Source organism: Euleptes europaea, chromosome 1 (genome assembly GCF_029931775.1).
Source record: "Euleptes europaea isolate rEulEur1 chromosome 1, rEulEur1.hap1, whole genome shotgun sequence".
Taxonomy (NCBI): domain Eukaryota; kingdom Metazoa; phylum Chordata; class Lepidosauria; order Squamata; family Sphaerodactylidae; genus Euleptes; species Euleptes europaea.
The window spans coordinates 2344273-2365684 of record NC_079312.1 but is presented as its reverse complement, the minus strand read 5'-3'; the positions used below and the strand labels follow the sequence as shown (position 1 = coordinate 2365684).

The 21412-nt window shown below is 43.4% G+C and overlaps 1 protein-coding gene across 1 annotated transcript in view; it reads left to right on the top strand.

Annotated features, from left to right (window-relative positions):
• Nucleotides 1–21109, top strand: part of LOC130493359 (zinc finger protein 664-like) — a 47437-nt gene extending 26328 nt beyond the window's left edge. Inside the window, exons 4-5 of the mRNA XM_056867073.1 lie at nt 20309–20495; nt 21097–21109. Coding sequence (XP_056723051.1) covers nt 20309–20495; nt 21097–21109 — 200 coding nt within the window. The remainder of the gene's footprint in view (nt 1–20308; nt 20496–21096) is intronic.
• The last annotated feature ends 303 nt before the right edge of the window (nt 21110–21412 follow it).

Below are 21412 nucleotides of genomic sequence, written 5' to 3'. Positions count from 1 at the left end.
CATGAAGCTGATCTGCCATTGCTTTATCATCAAGCTTTATCTATTTTCACCCAATACTGGACCAATCACCTCCTTCACCTTCCGTGGACTCCTTACCTAACTACGAAAACCATTCTTGTTATTATGAGCTTCCCTGGCCCATCTTAGCTCATTCTGAACTTTGGCCTCCCAAACAACCACCCTGCAGCATTTAGCAACCTGTAGGAACTGTTCCTTGGTCATCTGTCCGTTTTTTCCATTTGCTAAACATAACTTTTTTCTTCAATTCACTATAGAGCTCACTGTTCATCCACATTGGGTTCTTGGATCTCATACCATGTTTCCATCTTGTTATAATGGCTATAGCTTGAGCCCTCAATGACTCACAATAAAACAGAATCCACCCTTCACTTGCCCCTTTCCCTTCCAACATTCTGACCCCATGAAATCCTTCCCATCATCTCCCTCAATTTACTAAGAGCAGCCCTACTTAAATCTAACATACCTGTTTGACTTAATATCACATAAAATATATTTTATACAGGATATGACTGCTTCCCCTTAAAGTGCCCACCACTCTTACCTCATGTACCAGCTCCTCACTGTTAGTTAAAAATCCTAGCAAAAATAGCCGACCCCATAGAATCATAGAGTTGGAAGGGACCACCAGGATCATCTAGTCCAACCCCCTGCACAATGCAGAAATTCACAACTACCTCCCCCTCCCCACCCCACACACACAGTGTCCAGAAGATGGCCAAGATGCCTTCCCTCTCATCATCTGCCTAAGGTCACAGAATCAGCCTTGCTGTCAGATAGCCATCTAGCCTTTGCTTAAAAACCTCCAGGGAAGGAGCGCTCACCACCTCCCGAGGAGGAACTGCTTTGACTGTTAGAAAATTCTTCCTAATGTCTAGACGGAAACTCTTTTGATTTAGAATCATAGAATCATATGGTCATCTTTGGCATCCATTGGTTCAGGCCTTGTGACTCGTTGAGGCATTCTTGCCATGTAATCTCATAATCCAGTAAAGTGGTCTTGAGTCATAGATGTTCAGGAACATTGCTGACATGCATCTCTCTTGGGGAGGGGGCAAAAGCCATGGCTCTCAGTGGGTGTGGGAGAATGGAGAAAACTTCTGTTCCTGCGTGCATGCTGATATTGGCTGAGGAGGTCCTTGTGCAGGCACCTATACCTTTGCAGATTAATTTATCCAGGGTAGGAAAAAACCCCTAAATATAGAAACATGCACCATGCACCAAGGCATCCTTCCTACACATGGGTCTCCTTTCATCATCAGGTCTTGGATGTTGCTCCCATCTCTTCCTTTCTTTCCTAGGTCAGTTATGGATTGGATTCACACATTCTTAATGATCCAATTGAATTCCCCTTTTTCTATCGGACGGTTCCAAAAGAGGAGCAGCAATACCGGGGGATTGTCCAACTTCTCCTGCATTTCCGATGGACATGGATCGGTCTCTTCGCATCAGACACTGATAATGGAGAATTGTTCATGAAAATCTTCCGCTCTCAGGTCATCCAGAGCGGCATTTGTGTTGCTTTCTCACTGAGCATCCCGACAACAAACATACGGAAAATAGGTATAGAAAAATTGTTCTTGTCATCTGATGCATTTCGCATGTGGAGAGAAGTCAATGTATTTGTTTATAATGGGGAAATGGGCTTTTTTCAAGCAATATTCTTCAGTATATTTTATGAAGCTAAGAAGTGGATCAAGCCCCCTGTGGGGAAAATCTGGATCACAACAGCTCTGTGGGACCTTACCTTCCATTTTGATGACTTGATGTTATCTTCTGAACACTTCCATGGTGTTTTTTCTTTTTCAAACTGGAAAAACATTAGGATGACAGAACACAGTTACATATCATTTTATTCTACGATCATGATGTTTCCAGAGAAAGCATTTCATTGTTTCTATTCAAAGTCCATTTTGTCTGTGAAAGGCCAAGAAAGATGCGCAGAGAGAGAGAATTTGGAGACCCTTTCCCAGGGTTTGATTGAGAAGATCCTCTCTGAAGACAGCCACTCTTCTTTCTTTGCTCTCTGTGCTGTAGCAAGGGCCTTACATGCTGTTTTCTCATCAAGATCCAAGCAGGTGTTGAGCAGGGACGGGTTTGGACCCCACAAAGTACACCCCTGGCAGGTATTCCTTTCTTTACATAAATAACCAAATCAAAATTAACAATTGTTTTAATTTTGTCGTCTTGTCGTCTTGTCGTCTTCAGATGTTGTTGTGGCCTCATGTGTAACTGTCTTCCAGCACAGACCCCTCTCTTAGGGTTGCCAGGTCCCTATTCGCCACCGGTGAGAGGTTTTTGGGGCAGAGCCTGAAGAGGGTGGGTTTGGGGGAGGGAAAGGACTTCAATGCCATAGAGTCCAATTGCCAAAGCGGTCATTTTCTCCAGGTGAACTGATCTCTATCCGCTGGAGATCAGTTGTAATAGCAGGAGATCGCCAGTTAGTACCTGGAAGCCGGCAACCCTCCCCTCCCTCATTTTAAAAACTTCTGGGGGGAATTCTGCACTTGATGCCATTCCAGTATTAATATCTTTTCCTCGCTTAGGAACAGAGGGACTTCCCACGTCACTGGCTGAGACTCCTCTGCCAAGGTCTATTGGTTTGTTCTCCACTGGGGGGAGAACTGGTCAATATGGGAGTTAAGCAGGGGATCTCTCAGTATATGATCTGTTTGCTCCTACCGCTTAGCTTGGAAAGGAAAGTGAAGGGGAAACATGACAGAAATCTATAAAATTATCCCTGATTGTGCAGCTGCCGGGATGACTGGTCTTGACCATGCTACCAAGATTGCCTAGCAAAGCTCCTGCCTTTGCCTTGGGGAGCTAATATGGCAATGGTGTCTGCCAGCTGCACATCCCTTCCTGCACAGTAGGGTTGCCAAACTCCAGCTACTATTTGGTAATCTCCTGCTATTACAAGTGATCTCCAGCCATGGACTCTATGACATTGAAGTCCCTCCCCTCCCTAAACCCCCCCTCCTCAGGCACCGTCCCCAAAACCTCCTCTGGCCTAGCAAGCTGTTCTGCAATAGAGAAACCAGCACAAACTTCCTCTAGCCTAGCAAGCTGTTCTGCAGTAGAGAAACAGAACAGCTTGCTAGGTTAGAGGACGTTTGTGCTGGTTTCTCTACAGCAGAACGGCTTGCTAGGCTAGAGGAGGTTTGTTCTCTCCCCGCCCCGCTTTTTTTTTTTTTTTTTTTTGCTTTTTGAAATGCTTGCAGAAACAGTGTTGTTTGGGAGACCATTTGTGGCCTTAAGGGAGGACTGTACCTATAGTGTGTTCTTATTTTTATTTTTCATGTTTTAACTGCATTGGCAGTTGTTAGAATGATCTGGTGGCATTTATTCTACACAGTTTGATTTAAATTTGGTTGCCATCTGCTTCAGCTTTTATGAAGTGCGATAAAAATGTGGAAATAAATACATCAACCTAGAGATGCCACTAAGTTTAAAGAAACCCAATTCCAGTTTTTGAAGTAAATGTTTCACATGAAAATGTGCACTGGAATTTGTAAATTTCTCAGATCAAATAGAGAACAGTGAAATTGTAAACCTGACCCAATTTGTTAGTAGTTGTTTCTGTTCTGCAGATGTAGTGCAATCAGCAAAAATAGGAGGAAAAATCAACAAAATTCCCTCTTTATTGACCAACTCTTTTCTATGGTTAATAAAGGACACAAGCCAAAGGCTTTTTAAAAATTGCAATTCTTGAGCAAAATGATAGATGTGAATTTGTTGTTAAGCACCCCAGTACCTGGCATTACATTATGGTATTTGTTTGTTTGTTTGATTTGGTACACATAGCCCAGCCTGACCAAGTGACATTTATGACATATCCGGCCCTCCGAACAAACAAGTTTGACAACCCTGATATAGAGCAATAACAAGTGATTGCATGACAAATATGCAATTGTCTAAGCTCCAAATCTCCTCCAGGCAATCTAGTGAAAAGCCAAGGTAAGCCCTCTAAGAGAGCAATTCTAAGGAGGTTTGCCTGGAAGAATGTCCCATGTAATCCAATAGAGCCTACTCCCAGGAAAGCATCCCCAGACTAGCAGTTTCTTCCTCAGTCTAAAGCAGCTGGCATTGCTCCATTTTCCTCCTCTGGACTGCCTAGATGGCATCCTTGGAAGACTTTAAGAGGGTAGTGGACATGTTCATGGAGGAGAGGGGCATTCACGGCTACTAGTAAAAATGGATACTAGTCATGATAATAGAACTAGGAGTACAGAAATCTGAAACAAAGCACAAATATTTGACATGATATGTTAAAACAATACAGAAAATGGTGTTCAATAAGTAGAGAACAATGTGGTAAGAACATAAGAAAGGCCAGGTTGGATCAGACCAAGGTCCATCAAGTCCGGCAGTCAGTTCACACAGTGGCCAACCAGGTGCCTCTAGGAAGCCCACAAACAAGACAACTGCAGCAGCATTATCCTGCCCGTGTTTCAAAGCACCTAATATAATAGGTATGCTCCTCTGATCCTGGAGAGAATAGGGATGCATCATGACTAGTAGCCATTTGTACTAGTAGCCATGAATAGCCTTCGTTCACTCCCCTCTTAAAGCTGGTCAGTACTGTGAAAGTTAACTAGGTTTCTAGATGTTATATTTTACTGGAAAATACATTATCTTACTTAACCAGTTACCCCATAAGTAGTGATACAAGCATTGAATTGAGAAATTCCTTTTTATTGTAGAAACTTCAGTATAAAAAATATAAGGGTAAAACACAAAAACACATCAGTTACAAATATATGACAGTTACATTGTAGGAAAAAACCTAACAGAATATTACAATGTTTAAGCAGATCTGTTCAGTAAAAATTACAGTGAAAATACCAAGTTCACACATACCTCTGGATAGGCCATGTGCTGCTGGGGAAGATTCTTTAGACCCCTGGTTCCCAACCAGGGGTCCGTGAACCCCCAGGGGTCCGCGAGAACTAAATTAAGGTCCGCAAAACAAAGTTATAAACCCATAATAAATTAATATTTTCAATTAAAAGTTCTCTATTATAAAATATATATTCAAATATTATTCTAAGTTTAATGTTTAACTAACAGTTATGATTAACGTTTATTTTCAAATTCTCAGATTTTTTATTTTGAACCTGGGGGTCCCTGCACCGAACAAAAAAGTCCTAGTGGTCCCTGGTCAAAAAAAGGTTGGGAACCACTGCTTTAGACAGACGGACAGCACAGTCTGCTAAAGCACTCCCAACTATGGAACAATTTCTAAGCCTTTATATACCTTTTACCATGCGAATCTTAATCTGTGGTTATACATCACAATTTTTACATGACATCTTCTCAAGGGTCTGAAAACTATCTGATAACAAACTTTATCCTTCTAAAACTTTCTCATAACATCATTTAATCTTTCACACCTCACAAGTTTTCTTTACATGGCCCAGGGCAAGGTTTTCTGTTATACATATGTACAGATAGATAATCAGATCTTCAATGTCAAGCCCATTAATTATAATATGGTGAGAAAGTTAAAGGAAGGATGCTTGAAGCATCTTGTAAAGGCAGCAATATTCAAAGGGACCGCTTTCTTGCTTTGTTATCTTTTGTTGACATTATAGCTGAGGCTTTTGGCAGAGAGCCTAGAATCTCTTACTGCTGGTTAGCAATTGAGTTTTTTCTTCCTACTTGCCAGTCTCTGTGGCAGGAAATTCAGATTTACTTAACATACGTTGCATGAATATATATTTTATAAGGCTAAATGTGACTAGTTCCACTACCACTACAAGGTCTTCCCAGTTGGCAGCCATCACTACATCCAGGGGCAGGGAGTTCCACAATTTAACTGTGTGTGTGAAGGAATTCTTCCTTTTATCTGTTTTGAATCTCTCACCCTCCAGCTTCAGCAGATGACCCCACCTTCTAGTATTATGAGAGAGATCTCTATACTATGCATACCAATCTCTCCATACCATGCATAATTTTATAGACCTCTATCATATTTCCCCTTAACCGCCTTCTTTCCAAGCTAAGTGGTAGGAGCAAACAGATCATATGTACTGTACACAGTAGTGTAGTCCGCATTCCTATTACTATTACCTTAATTAAGGTTGCCAGGTCCCTCTTCGCCACCAGTGGGAGGTTTTTGGGGCAGATCCTGAGGAGGGCAGGGTTTGGGAAGGGGAGGGACTTCAATGCCATAGAGTCCAATGGCCAAAGCAGCCATTTTCTCCGGGTGAACTGATCTCTGTCGGCTGGAGATCAGTTGTAATAGCAGGAGATCTCCAGCTATTACCTAGACTAGAGGTTCTCAAAAATAAGAAACAGCACGTGGCTCAAAATGCAAAAGATATATTCTATAATTCTATCAACATACAGCACAGACAAGACAGGCTAATCTAACCCTAATGCTAAATGTCAAGGAGAATGATACATACACACTAACACCAAATACACAATACAAAAGTGACAATAACAACAATGCTCATTCCTTAATAGTCACACCCTTCTCTCAGAGTTCATGACCAAAGCTTATGATGTGTAAACCAGCTTAGTTTTGGATGCCGTTTCAACAGAATCATCCGTGGTCACCTTGTCACATCGGGAACTCCATCTTGCAACCCTTGCAAACTTGTTCGGTTGGTGCAGAAATCCAACACTACAAAAGTTGGTTTCAGTGGGGTTGTGAGCGAGCACAGATATAGGAACGTGTATCCTAGGTACTTTGGCACTCGGGGTTCACCCAGAGGCTGGGACCAGAGGCCATTGTCCCATCAACTGGTATCCTGAACTTTGGCTCCTGGGTATGGCTGGTGTATGGGGCAGATTCACATGTTTTCCTCATCCCTATGGGCTATGTCATGTTTTCCCACAGTGTAGCATTTCAGCAGTGTTGTATGGCATACCTCCAAAAAGCATCAGCTTGGGCTATGTTAGCTTTTTGTGCACTCGGGGCTCCATTGTCGCGGTTCGGGCCGTTAAGTGCCTACACTCTTAGAATGTACCATTTACTGAGAAATGGAGTTATCTTATTCAGCGAGACACCACTAGACAGGAATCAACGGTTCCTAGAAACTTGTTATTGCTTCTAGGACATCTCTTGAACACGCCAATAAATTTATAATAATGGACAAGAGTAGAAGTATATATAAAAACCACATTTATTTACATTATACAATATATGCTTTTTGGTTGCAAAGCCTTAAAATATCATATAAGGATAGACATCATTAGTCTTAAACATGTTTATGTAGCAAGTAATCATTCACATTCTCTATGCCTCCATAAAGGAGTATCTTAGTCAGAATATACTCATAAAGTATCCTTAGTGCAATGCACCTTCATTCAGAATATAAGGTTACAGAAATCTTGTCAAAATATGGTTAATTCTTTGGAGAAAGATTTGGTTAGAAGCATCCTAACTTAAATCATTCAAAACATCATAACATTTCTGTACAGAAGACACACTATACCTTGCTGTGTCATCTGTATCATCTGGAGTCCTCTAAGAATCTAAGCTCTATGAGAACATATGAAGTTATCCCAGAGTATCTGTATTTGCTAAGTCTTGAATCCTTTAAAGACTTCTATTAATATTCTTAACTGATCATCATTAAGATCAGGTATTGTCTATGTACATGCTATGCATGCTCTTTCTAGTTTTAGACAGCAATGCTGAATATATAAATACTATGTGTTAGCTTAAAGCTGTTTACAGTCTCTTTGACTGTGCCAATCTGTGTATGTGCATTGTGCATATCTCACAGAGTACAGAGAGTCTCCTTTCCCTTCTCTGGTCTCTTGCTCTGAGGAGGTTCAGAAGTCCCTCTGTTAAGTAGAGGACGTTCTGACACAATCTCAGAGGTCTAGCTATTAGCCCTGTGTTCAGGATGCTTCTTAGCATTGGTAAGCCAAATAGGCTTAGTTTGTAAGAATCCATAAATCTGATGGACTCTCAGTGTTCCAATACATGGAAAGATCACTGCACTTAGATTCCTATTCAAAGAATAGGAATTCTAAGGGTCTCTATCCTCTTCTAGGAATAGAGCAGTCTCACAAGAAGACTGTAAGTAAGATATGTTGAAATATCCAGATCTTGATACCTCAAGATATCTGTGAACTACTGTCCACGCAAGGACAGAGTTTCAATGTTTTACATCTCAAGCCTTTTGAGATGGAGGTGCTACACCAGACAGCTGCAGTCTGCCAGCCATAGAACTCTAAAGTGCCAGCTGTACTGTGGCTGGTATTTATACAATTTCTAGACCCATTAAGAGTGTTCCTTTATCCCCTCTTCCTTATCCTTCAAAAGGGTACCTTTATTCTCTCTTATCAGATACCAGGAGCTTAGTGGCATCTGCTCCTGTCTTATATGGATTTCCTTTTCTTTCAGTCCTCTGTGCCTAAAGTATAAATACTCATTTCTGAGTTACATGATCAAGTTACATATTTAATTTCTATACCATCCTCTTTGTTAGGACTATACGCATTAAATGAGGCTACTTTGAAATCTGTAGCACAACGTTTAACTATATAACTAACAGAACACAATTATAGCTGACACTGTCACTTTGCAAAGTGTTTTGTTTACATTAGTTAGTAGGATTGCATCTAGCAAGATTACAGTAGAGCAAGGAAGCATATTACTCTTATCTTGAGAGAACTATAATGCCTTTAGGCTATATTAAGCACAATTTCAGCTATTAATGCACTCTTAGTACATTAAGATATCTTAAGACCTTGAAAAGGCCATTGAGATTCTAACATCTGGCAGCTGAGTCAGAAAGGTGACTTTACGCTGCCCCTTCAAGGACAAAGCCAGAGTAACTTTAGTAGTTAGCTTTGATAGAGCTAACCTTGAGAGTAGTCTGTCAGCCTGACACAGAGCTAGCCTGTCAGCATGACACAGACTTTCATTATACATTACACAAACCTCTGTATGTGTATGATGTGTTTAAGCTCTATAAGGAATTAATTCTGCACATGTTCACAAGATACCATGATCATGTCAGGGCCTGTCATACCATGCCTTTGGGCTGTGCTGTATGACATGGAAGCAGCAAGAGGAATTCCCGAGTGGATTTAGATCCATTGTCCATTAGCAAAACATTCAGAACTACAGTGAACCTAGAAAACGTGGCCCAGGCCATGAGCCACGCAATAAGAGTTTAAGATAAACTGTGCTAAGATATACACCTTCTTCTCCATGTTTCTAAGTGCCTAAGTTATCTCTTCCATTCTAGCTTCATGCTTTCCTGAGGAACATCGCTTTTTACAATGCTTCCAAGTGTGACATATATTTGGATGACAATAGGGACATTGCAGTGGATTTTGATATTATGCAATGGGTGACATTTCCAAATCAATCCTTTGGTGGATTGAAAGTGGGGAGTATGGAAAGAGAGGCATCCCAAGACCCCAAGATGACAATCAACCAAAACTCCATTATGTGGCCCAAGCGGTTAAACCAGGTGGGGAAATCAATTTCTTTTTCCAAATCTATTACTCAGGTGCTTAAAGAAATAAATAAAGGGATAGCAGAATGGGACAATGTACAGAGCTTACTCTTGTGTTCGGGCTGGTCTGGGCGCATTGGCATCCAGTCCTGGAAGATGTGCTTTTTTTAGCTAAGAGCATGCCTGCTAGACTGGGTAAAGGCATAAGTCTGGATTCTTGTTTTTCAGTCCAGTCTGGGAAGATCCAAATCAAATGTTTCATGCAATGTCCCAAAAAGAGGGACTGATTTTACACAAAGCACCTTTTCCTCTTGCATCTGAAAATCACTCTGAGGCCAATGCAGACACTTGGCAGCTCATTAGACTGGGTCGTGGTTAAATCCGGGTTGTCCCAAACAATAGAAGGGAACTGTGCTTACCACAACCAACTCAGATGCAAGGTTGCCAGCCTCCAGCTGGGGTCTGGAGTCTTCACTAAGCTCCAATACCAAGTCTCTAGCAATTCCCAACTTGGAGTTGGAAGCCCTACCCAGATTCCATATGGAATAATTTCTAGCTGCAATAAGCCTCGAATCATCCTCCGGCACTGATCTTAAATTCTGAGTCATGACTTTGCCATGGTAGATCATGAGTCTTTTGTGTGTGTTTGTGTTAAATGCCATCAAGTTGTTTCTGACTCATGACAACCCCATGAATCAATGTCCTCCAAAATGTCCTATCTTTAAAAGCCTTGCTCAGGTCTCGAAAACCGAGGGCCATGGAGTCCTTGTCAGAGTTACAAGTTGATCATAATAATCTGACAGAGACAGCTGACAGATAGCTGTCAGATCTGGGACATCTAAGCTGATGCAAGAGGCAGCAATAGCCTTGCAGGCCCCAGAGTGCACCAGAGCATACCAGATTGAAGCAGTAAGCTGATGCAATACTGTGGCCAGGTCTACAGGTGGCCTAATTGGTTTCAGGTGCTGGTGTATATTCAGGTGTATATAAGTCTGTGTGATTATAACTCTGTGTTGGGAAGTTTGGTGGAGAGAAGTGTACGTGACAGTTTGTCTTTTGTATCTGTGCACTGTAAATTAAACAACACTGTTCTCTATAAAGCAAGGAGTTCTGATGGTGTGTCCTGGATAACTGCTAATCCACTTACTCCCACGTCAGTCTTTTATAGAGTCAATCCATCTCTTGTTGGGTCTTCCACTTTTCCTGCTGCCTTCAACTTTTCTTAGCATGACTGTCTTCTCCAGTGACTCTTGTCTTCTCATAATGTGACCAAAGTATGATAGCCTCAGTTTAGTCATTTTCACTTCTAGGGCAATCACAAACCATTCCTTTGAGAAGGAAAAAAGGGAGGAGCCTAAAGAGGCCAGGGTGGCTACATAAACATCTTTTTAAAGATTTAAGAAATAAAAAAGACTCATTTAGCAAGTGGAAGGAGGGCCTTATAACCAAAGAGGAATATAAACAAATAACTAGTGCTTGTAGGGAGAGTGTTCGGAAAGCTAAAGCTCAGTATGAACTTAGGCTAGCAAGAGATGCTAAACACAACAAAAAAAGGGTTCTTTTCCTATGTACAGAGTAAGAGTAAGAACAAGATAAGCCCATTGCGTGGACCGGAAAGTGAAATTGTAACAGGAGATGAAGAGAGGGCAGAACTACTCAATTCCTACTTTTCCTCAGTTTTTTCTCGTCAGGGAAGTGGTGCTCAACATGGCATAAACAGAACATGTGATGAGGGAAGGGATTTGCAGCCTAGAATTGGCATTGGGGTAGTGCACAGACACCTGGTTTCTTTAAAGAACTTGCAGATGTAATTTCTGAACCTCTGTCCATTATTTTTGAAAAGTCTTGGCAAACAGGTGAGGTGCCAGAAGATTGGAGGCGAGCAAATGTTGTCCCCATCTTCAAGAAGGGGAAAAAGAAGGATCCGGGTAACTACCGACGCATCAGCTTGACTTCTATACTAGGAAAGGTTTTCGAACAAATCATCAAACAGTCAGTCCTTGAGCATTTAGAAAGGATGGATCTGATCACTAAGAGCCAGCATGGGTTTCTCAAGGATAAGTCATGTCAGACTAATCTTATCTCTTTTTTGAGAAAATTACTACCTTGCTGGATCAGGGTAATGCTGTAGACAGTTCTAATGTTCAATGTTGTGATTATATGTGTCGAACAGCTATGGACTTCCCTTTTGCATCCATGCATGTCTACAACTGAACATTCTTTTGGCTTTAGTCCAGTTGCATAATTAAGCATAGTGCTACTAGGGGTGTGGAGGGGGGAGGTAGTTGTGAATTTCCTGCATTGTGCAGGGGGTTGGACTTGATGGCCCTGTGTTGGCGTATGTTAGAAAGCGTTGCAGCTCAACAGACGAGTAAGTACAGAAGACTCAGCACGTAGTATAAAAGTGTTCTTTTATTCACAGTGACAGAAAGCTCCGCTTGGTCACCAATTCTCCACAACCCACAACCCAATACATATATAACACACCTATATACATATCTGGCATAGTCTCCCAGCCAATCAACTGTTGGCTGCCTTGTCTCCAGGACTATCTAGCTCAGTCCAGTACAAGCCAGTTTTTCTGCTCAGTCATTGAGCTGTCATGTGACACCACCAATCACCTGGCTGTCACTTAGATCTTTTACATCTGCTTGCCATGTGCAGTCTTATGTTCCAACACTCCTCCTAGACTGACATTGCAAGCCCCAATTTGCTTCTGAACAGTTCAAACTTTTCTGTAGGCAAACACTTGGTAAAAACGTCAGCAATATTTACATTTGAAGCACAATGTTTCAGAACCATCAAACCATTGTTGACCGCTTCCCTGACATTCTGGTATCTTATTGTGATGTGTTTACTTCTTGTTTTTATGCCTTGATACCCAGCCAATTGCTGTGCTGCAGTATTATCACAGTAAACACAGGTATTTCACAACCAAGATTTAGGTCTTTAGCCAGCTGACTCAGCCATTCCAGCTGAATCTCACTGTCACTTAATGCAGAATATTCTGCCTCACATGTGCTGGTAGCTACATGAGTCTGTTTCAAAGACTTCCACATAACCAGTGCCCCATGTAGAAATAGCACATACCCAGTGGTAGACTTTCCTTCTTCCCTTTCTCCCCAACTGGAGTCACTATATACTGTGATTGTTTCCTCTGCATCAGCCTTTAAACACAACCTGGCTGAAGCTGAGCCTTTTAAGTAACGCAGCACCCTTTTTGCTGCATTCCAGTCTTTCATGTATGGGCATGCACATTTCTGGCAAAGTAAATGTACTGCCATACAAATGTCTGGTCTTGTCCAACATGACAGATATAACAATGAACCCACCAACGATTGGTATTGATTTTTGTCATGGAATACCTTGTCATCCACCTCTTTCACATACCCTGTTGTCATGGGTGTCTCAGTGCTTTTGGCCTCTGTCATTTTAAATTTTTCTAGGAGCTGTTCAATCTTTTTCTCCTGGCACAACTCAAAATATCCTTCTGGGTTCCTGGTAATTTCTACCCCCAGATAATTTTGAATGTCACCAAGATGCTTCATCTTAAACAGTTTTCCAGTAGCCTCCTTAAACCAGTTTAGTTGTTCCTTTGTATGACACAACAAACATAGGTCATCGACATACAAAAATAAAACACAGTCAGAGCCCTTTACACATTTGGTAAACATACAAGGATCAGCAACACCTTGCTTAAACCCAAGATTTGCCAATGCTTCACTAATGCATTGGGACCATGCACGTGCACTCTGCTTTAATCCATACAGAGCCTTGTGCAATTTTAGTACTCCCTGTTTACCCTTGCATTCAAACCCAGGGATCTGCTCCATATATATTTCTTCACTTATTGTCGCATTCAAATATGCAGTGGTGAAGTCAAAATGGTGCACTAACATGTTATCTCTGACAGCTTTACACAGTGCAGCTCTTATAGTATCAGCCTTCACAGTGGGAGCAAATAATTCATCAAAGTCTTGCCCTTCAACTTGGGAATAACCCTTAGCCAAGAGCCTGGCCTTGCGGAGTATCTTCCCTTCTGGACATTGTTTGACTTTGTAAAGCCATCTGCACCCTATGGCTTTTCTCTGAGCTGGCAGTTTTGTTATAGAGAATACCTTATTCTCTTTCAAGGAATCAAACTCAGTTTGCATGGCTTCTAGCCAGGCCTCCTTTTCCCTGCTTTCCAAAGCCATTACCTCCTGAAAACTCTTTGGTTCTTTGACCTGCACATGATTTACATCAGTAGTCTCAAAACCATACCTCTCCGGGGGAATTCCTTTAGTGCTTCTGCTTGACACCCTAGGAATTTGCCTCCCCTCTTCAGCCCTTGGTGATGAAGCCCTCTGAGGAGATCCCTCCTGCTTCACCCCATCTGCATCCTGTGAGAGATCTGTCAATGGTAGCCCAATTTCCTTTGGCTCCTCCTGTCCATGAATTCTGGCCCAGTTATTTCCCTCACAAAAATTCGCAGCTCTGCTGTAGCTGAGAGAATTATGCTCATCAGCAAACCTGTATGATTTCATGCCAGACTGATACCCAAGGAAGGTTAGTTTTTTTAGCTCTCGCTCCTCCTTTCCTTCTCTTGGATATTGGCACATCAACCCAGGCTTTTGTACCAAACACTCTGAGGTAACCTAAGCTAGGATCCCTCTGGTACAAAACCCTATAAGGTATGTCATTTATGGACCTGGTCCAGATCCTGTTGGAAACATAAGAGGCGGCCTTGATTGCTTCTGCCCAGTATGTCATTGGCAACCCTGCATCCTGCAACATGGAATACATTTTTGTCTGTAGCATTCCCCCATGTCGCTCAGCAACGCCATTTTCTGCTGGCACCGCCACGTTGGCAACCCTGTGCCTCACACCTTGCACCTGCAACCATTTCTTAAACTCATTTGACATGAATTCTCCCCCAAAATCTGTTTGGAGAGAATCCAAAGTACATTTAAGCTGTTTCTGTACTCTTTTGGCCCAATACTTAAATGTTTCAAACACCTGTGATTTCTTTTTCAAAGGATACACCCATGAGAATCTGGTGCAATCATCCACCAGAATCAACGCGTAATGGTTACCTGAGTGACTCTCCCTGTAGGGGCCTATGACATCTGCATGCACTACCTTTAGTGCTGTGTCTGAGAGTCTCTCACTATGCTTAGCCACTGGGTAAGCCTTAGATTTGGAACTTTTGCAAACCTCACAATCCAGGTAGTTTCCACACTCTTTAACTTTTTCCTTCCCCAGTAAGGCTAGCGTTTTCTTTATGGTCTCAAAATTTGCATGAGCCAACCTTCTATGTAACAGATGTATGCAATTGTCATGGGGGCTCTTATTAGTTATCATTTTTGCCTCCACATGCCTATTTTCTACCACATACACATTATTACACATTTTCCCTGTAAGAAGCACTTTCCCACCTTTGGATATCTTACAAGCCTTGTCTGTAAATGTTACAGTATATCCAGCCCTGTCAAGGGCACTTACACTTAACAGATTGTTCTCTAGTTCAGGGACACATAGCACCTTTTTAAATGTATAGTTCAAAGCTGGAACCACACACTCCCCTCTCGTGTCACCTCAGAATTCCTTCCATCAGCGAGGCTTACATGCAGCAAACTTGAGTCCTGTGTGTCTTTTAAAAGTTCCTGGTGCCGGCAAATGGTCTGTGACGCACCAGAGTCTAAAATCCAGACACCGGCTGTGTCACTGTGCTCAGTCAGCACCAATGATGCCTTCTGACCGCTCACAAACTCACATGACGACTGGTCCCTTCGGCTTTTCTTTCTTGCTTCTGGGCAGTTGCGCTTTAAGTGATTTGTTGCCTTGCAGATGTAGCAACGTCTGACCTTCAGAGCCACGTGTTGCTGTAAATCACCCGGCTTTCTCTGCTCCGCATTCCTCTCTCCGCCGGCAAACCTCTGCGTCTCCCGGCTTGGCAGGTTTCCCTCCGGCTTGGCAGGCTTCCCAGGATTTGTTGCAAGCAATCTCTTCTCATGTTCCAAAATTCTTCCAATAACATATTGCAGAGTCAGCTTATCAATCTCAACCGACTCCAGAGCAGTAATAAGCATATTATACTGCTCAGACAGAGAGCTCAGGAGTGTATAAACTTTATCATCCTCCTGTAGAGACTTCCCCCTCTGCTCCAGCATTTGGAAACATTCAGTCAGTTCATTTATATGGTTTCTCACAGGAACTGACGGCAAGAGAAAAGTTCTGTACATACGTCTCGTTATGGCTATCAAAGAGCCAGCTGTTTTTTGCACGTAGACCTGAGATAAAGAGTCCCAGGCTGCTTTCGCTTTCAAAGCTCCCGTCACATGGACAAGCTGGTCGTCAGCCACGCTCAGCACTATGATTGCCAGTGCCTTCTCATCTTTCACCACGTCCTGCGGCGTCTCAGGATCCGGGGGGTTGGAGACATAAATCCACAGTGCCTCTCTTTTAAGGTAGTGTTGCATACGTAACGCCCACACACTGTAGTTGGTAGAAGTGAGCTTCTCCACAAGCAAGGACACTGCAGCTTGAGCCATAATTTCTCCCGCTCCCTGCTGCTCCTGCTCTGTGTCGCTCTCCTCCTCCGCCTCGGACACACTGCTGCTGGCAGACCTGCTGGGCACCTCCTCTGCTCCGTCTGACTCAACCTCAGACATCCACTCGCCTTCTGCTCACTACAGCCCTTGTTCCACAGATAGTACCTCTGCTCAGAACCTCCAGGATGTAGCGCAGTTGAGCTGTTCTGGGCCCATAACCCTGTTGGCGTATGTTAGAAAGCGTTGCAGCTCAACAGACGAGTAAGTACAGAAGACTCAGCACGTAGTATAAAAGTGCTCTTTTATTCACAGTGACAGAATGCTCCGCTTGGTCACCAATTCTCCACAACCCACAACCCAATACATATATAACACACCTATATACATATCTGGCATAGTCTCCCAGCCAATCAACTGTTGGCTGCCTTGTCTCCAGGACTATCTAGCTCAGTCCAGTACAAGCCAGTTTTTCTGCTCAGTCATTGAGCTGTCATGTGACACCACCAATCACCTGGATGTTACTTAGATCTTTTACATCTGCTTGCCATGTGCAGTCTTATGTTCCAACACCCTGGTGGTCCCTTCCAACTCTATGATTCTACGATTCTATGATTCTACTCGTACTTTTCCGCTGCTCTTCCCTAGTAGCTGATTGAGGGCCATTCAACCTGGGGGTTCCATCTTCCAGCACTGTATTTTTTATCTTTTTGGATTGTCTCACCACAGAGTTTTCAAGATAAAGGTAGGTCAGAAGTGGTTTACCATTGCTTTCTTCTGTGAGGAACTAACCAGGGTTTGCTGAAGTGGGACTGCCATTGTCTACAAAAGATACTTGGCCAGGTTCACCTTCCACCACTGCTACTGCCCAGTAGCTACCCTTCAATGATTCCTGTACCCCCATCGACACTGGAACTGTCTGTTCTCATCTGCTGTTGTGCCTGTTGATCCATGAAGGGGGTGGATGCATCTTCATCTGGTGTTTCAGCTCTGACCATTCCACCTTGAGTGACTCTGCTAGGAGTTTAGCTACTAGACAGTCTAGACCCCTAACGGTATTGCTCCCAAACACAATTGACTCCCCCATACACACACACCACATTAAGGTGTACCTTCTACATTCCTTCAGACTAAGAAGTCATGTCTCCTTTGCACTAGCTCTGGGAAGTCTGGCATCCAGGATCTAAAATTGTCCATCACAGACTCACCTTCTGTATCTGAAGTCACCAAACCATTCATTTGCCTCTGATGCTTCCTTTCAAGTTGCTCTGTCTCAGGGGATGAAAATCTAACTCCCATTCATGGAGCAAAAGTAGGGTTGCCAAGCGACCATGGTGGCGGGCAAAACCCCACCAATCTACCTGGCTGCCCACCGACCAGCTGAGGGTCGGCAGGAAAGCGTGCACACACGCCTGCATGCTGCATCACGTCACTTCCAGTTTACACCCCGAAGTGCCCCATCCGGTTTACACCCGGAAGCACCGCATCACAACTGGCCTTTTAAAAGGCCCCTTGTGATGTGGCATTCCTGGTGTAAGCCAGAAGTGATGCGATCACGTCGGCGCAGCTGCACACACGTCATCCCCGCCTCCCCTCCACTCCAAAAACCTCCCGCCGGAGGAGAGGGGGGATCTGGCAACCCTAAACAATAGTGCAGGCCTGAATTCAGAGGTGACAAAATCAGGCCTGTCCTGTTGTACATTTTCAGAGACTGTTTGCATAGACAAAACAACTGATTGGTGCTTGTAGGTTATCCGTGCTGTGTAACCGTGGTCTTGGAATTTTCTTTCCTGACATTTCGCCAGCAGCTGTGGCAGGCATCTTCAGAGGAGTAACACTGAAGGACAGTGTCTCTCAGTGTCAAGTGTGTAGGAAGAGTAATATATAGTCAGAAAGGGGTTGGGTTTGAGCTGAGTCATTGTTCTGCAAAAAGTAATGTGCTAATCATTGTCCTGTAAGTATCAAGATACTTACAGGAAAATGATTAGCACATTACTTTTTGCAGGACAATGACTCAGCCCAAACCCAACCCCTTTCTGACTATATATTACTCTTCCTACACACTTGACATTGAGAGACACTGTCCTTCAGTGTTACTCCTCTGAAGATGCCTGCCACAGCTGCTGGCGAAACGTCAGGAAAGAAAATTCCAAGACCACGGTTACACAGCCCGGATAACCTACAAGAACCAATGAACTCTGACCGTGAAAGCCTTCGACAAAGCAACTGATATTTCTCCCTTCTACTTGATTTTCCATTTAGTCCATACCCAGTTCTAGGTGTACCAAGAGCTGTCAGCCTGGAAACGCCAAGGTGACCCAGGAAGGAAAGCTGTTTTGCTGCTATGACTGTTTTCCATGCCCGGAAGGAACCATCTCCACACAGGAAGGTGGGTGTCTCCAAATAAATTACCTTGCAGGGCGGGGGGGGGAGGGTTTAGGAGGCAACATCCCAATTCATTAGTTCCCTGGGTCCAAAACCATGTCCATGGACTCAGAGATGAAAGAAGAGTATACAGAGGTCAAGAAATGCCAAAACGCAATAAACATGTTGTACTGCTCCATGGCTCTGTCTGTATAAGAGATGGAAAGTAAGCCCCTTCCAAACCTGTTCTGTTCACATACTGGTGATACTCCCAGCTCATTTGCATAATTTCTGTCCGTGATCTCTTTCCCTTAAGAACGTAAGAGCCCCTCTGGGTAAGATCAAAGCCATGCCACACCTTCTTTCACATCCCCAGCTCAGACTAACCCCAACATTCCTTGTGGCCCTACAGCAACTGGGATTCAGAGGGATGCTATCTGAATGTGGCAGTATACCCATCCATACACTTCTGACCACTAGATGTATGGGCATCATCAAAAATATCCTTGAGTGATCTGGAAACTTCAAATCATCCAGAATGCATCAACATGGGTCCTAACATGGACCCCTTGGAGGGCACACATCCCACCAGTGCTCCATCGGCTGTACTGGCTCCAGGTTAAGCATAGGATCAGGTTTAAAGTTTTGGTATTGACCTTCTAAGCCCTAAATGGTCTGAACACATGAACACATGAAGCAGCCTTATACTGAACCAGACCCTTGGTCCATCAAAGTCAGTAATGTCTACTCAGACCAGCAGCAGCTCTCTAGGGTCTCAGGTAGAGGTCTTTCACATCACCTACTTGCCTAGTCCCTTTAACTGGAGATCCTGGGGATTGAACCTGGGACCTTCTGCATGCCAAGCAGATGCTCTACCACTGAGCCACGGCCCCTCCCCTGTGGTCTGGGACCATTGTACCTGTGGGACGCCTTTGTTGGTACACCCGCTCAAAGAGCACTTTGCTCAGCTGGAGAACATCCACTGGAGATCCCTGGCCCTAAAAATATCTGGCTGTTCTCAACCAGGGCCTTCTCAGCTCTGGCCCCAGCCTGGTGGAACTCTAAGCCCAGTGAAGTTCCAGCCCCGTGGGACTTAAAGCAATTACATAGGGCCTGTAAAACTGAGCTGTTCTACCAGGCAAATGGTTGAGGACAGTGGTGGTATTTCCATCAGTATTCCATCTAGGTGGCCTCTCCTCCCCGACCTTCCCCTTTCTCTGCTATGTGCCTGCAAATGGTTGAAGTTGCTATGGTTGCTATAGTGGTGATGTTTATTAATATTTTTATTGTGGATTTATTGCAAATTTTTATGTAACATGAATTGTTTTAAATTGTTTTAGGGAGTTGTTAGCTGCTCTGAACCTGGCATCAGCCAGGAAAGGGTGGCCGATAAATTGAATCAATCAGTCCATCAATCAATCATATTGAAAGCACTCTTGTTCTTTCCAGATGCAGACCATTGTGACAAATGTCCAGAAGATCAGCATCCAAACGAGGACCGAGATAAATGTTTGTTGAAGGCTATAACATTTTTGTCCTATGAAGAACCTCTGGGGATTGTCCTAGCCGTCATTCCTTTGTTCTTGTCTCTAATCACTGCTGGCATTTTAGGACTGTTCATTAAGTTCCTAGGTACTCCTGTAGTCAAAGCCAACAACAGGGACCTCAGCTACATTCTCCTCATCTCTCTTCTACTTTCTTTCCTGTCCTCCTTTTTATTTATTGGCCAGCCAAGTAAGGTGACCTGTCTTCTTCAACAATCCAGCTTCAGCATCATCTTCTCGGTTTCTGTCTCTTCTCTGTTGGCCAAAACTATCACAGTAGTGGTGGCTTTTATGGCCACCAAGCCAGGGAACAAGATGAGGAAATGGCTGGGGAAGAGTCTGGCCAACTCCATTGTCATCTCTTGTTCCTCCGTTCAAATTGGCCTCTGCATTCTCTGGTTGAGAACCTCTCCCCCCTTCCCAGAGGCTGACCTGCACTCCCAGAATGAACAGATCGCACTGCAATGCAACCAAGGCTCTTTCACCATGTTTTACATTGCCCTGGGCTACATGGGCTTCCTGGCTGCCATCTCTTTTACATTGGCTTTCCTGGCCAGGAAGCTGCCTGGAGCTTTCAATGAGGCCAAGATGATCACCTTCAGCATGCTGATGTTTTGCAGTGTTTGGGTGTCCTTTGTGCCCACCTACCTGAGCACGAAGGGGAAATACATGGTAGCCACGCAGGTCTTCTCCATCCTGGCCTCCAGTGCTGGGCTTTTAGGTTGTATCTTTATTCCCAAATGCTATATTATATTACTGAGGCCTGATCTGAATACCAAGGAGCATCTAATGACAAAAGTGAAATGATTCCACTTGATGTAAATTAATGGGGCTCCCTGTTATCATATGTTTTATCACAGTGCAGTTGCAGCACAGCTAGTAGACAATTTTTGGTATTCACTAGGAGGGTAAGCCTTCTACAGCTTTCTTCAACCTTGTCATGGCTGGCCCAGCCTTGGTGTAGTAATGCAACCAAGCTCACCTGGGTTTGGTACCAGTAACTCTCCATGTAACACACACCATAAAGCAAAATTAAGCCTTTATTGAAGAAATTTAAGAAAGTTTAAAAAAAAAACAAGGCATATAGGTCTATGGCAGTAGAATGCACAAAAATAACAAACTTGACTATCTATTTACTGGAGTCCGAGCACAGCGCAGTTGGTTCTTGAAGCAAAAAGTTTCCAGATCATAATACAAGTATCTTCCTGGCAGCAAGGAGGATTGAGGGGGAAAGGGAAAAGAGATTCTTCTTTCTAGCTACACTTACAGGAAGAAGCTGACCATAACCTCCTGACCTCCTCAACCAATCAAGGGGCAGTATCCATGGAACTTTCCAGGGTAGGAGCGAGTTCCCCCTCCCAGACCAGATTCACAACTGAATCATGTGAGTCAATTAAATGGTCTGAGAACATGTCCTTGGAGAGAAAGAAGTTAGATTGGAGAATTCCTGCAAGATGGATTCTGTCTAGACAAATATGAAATGCACTTTTGTTCTGATCTCAAATGAACTTTTTTTTTAGTGGAACTT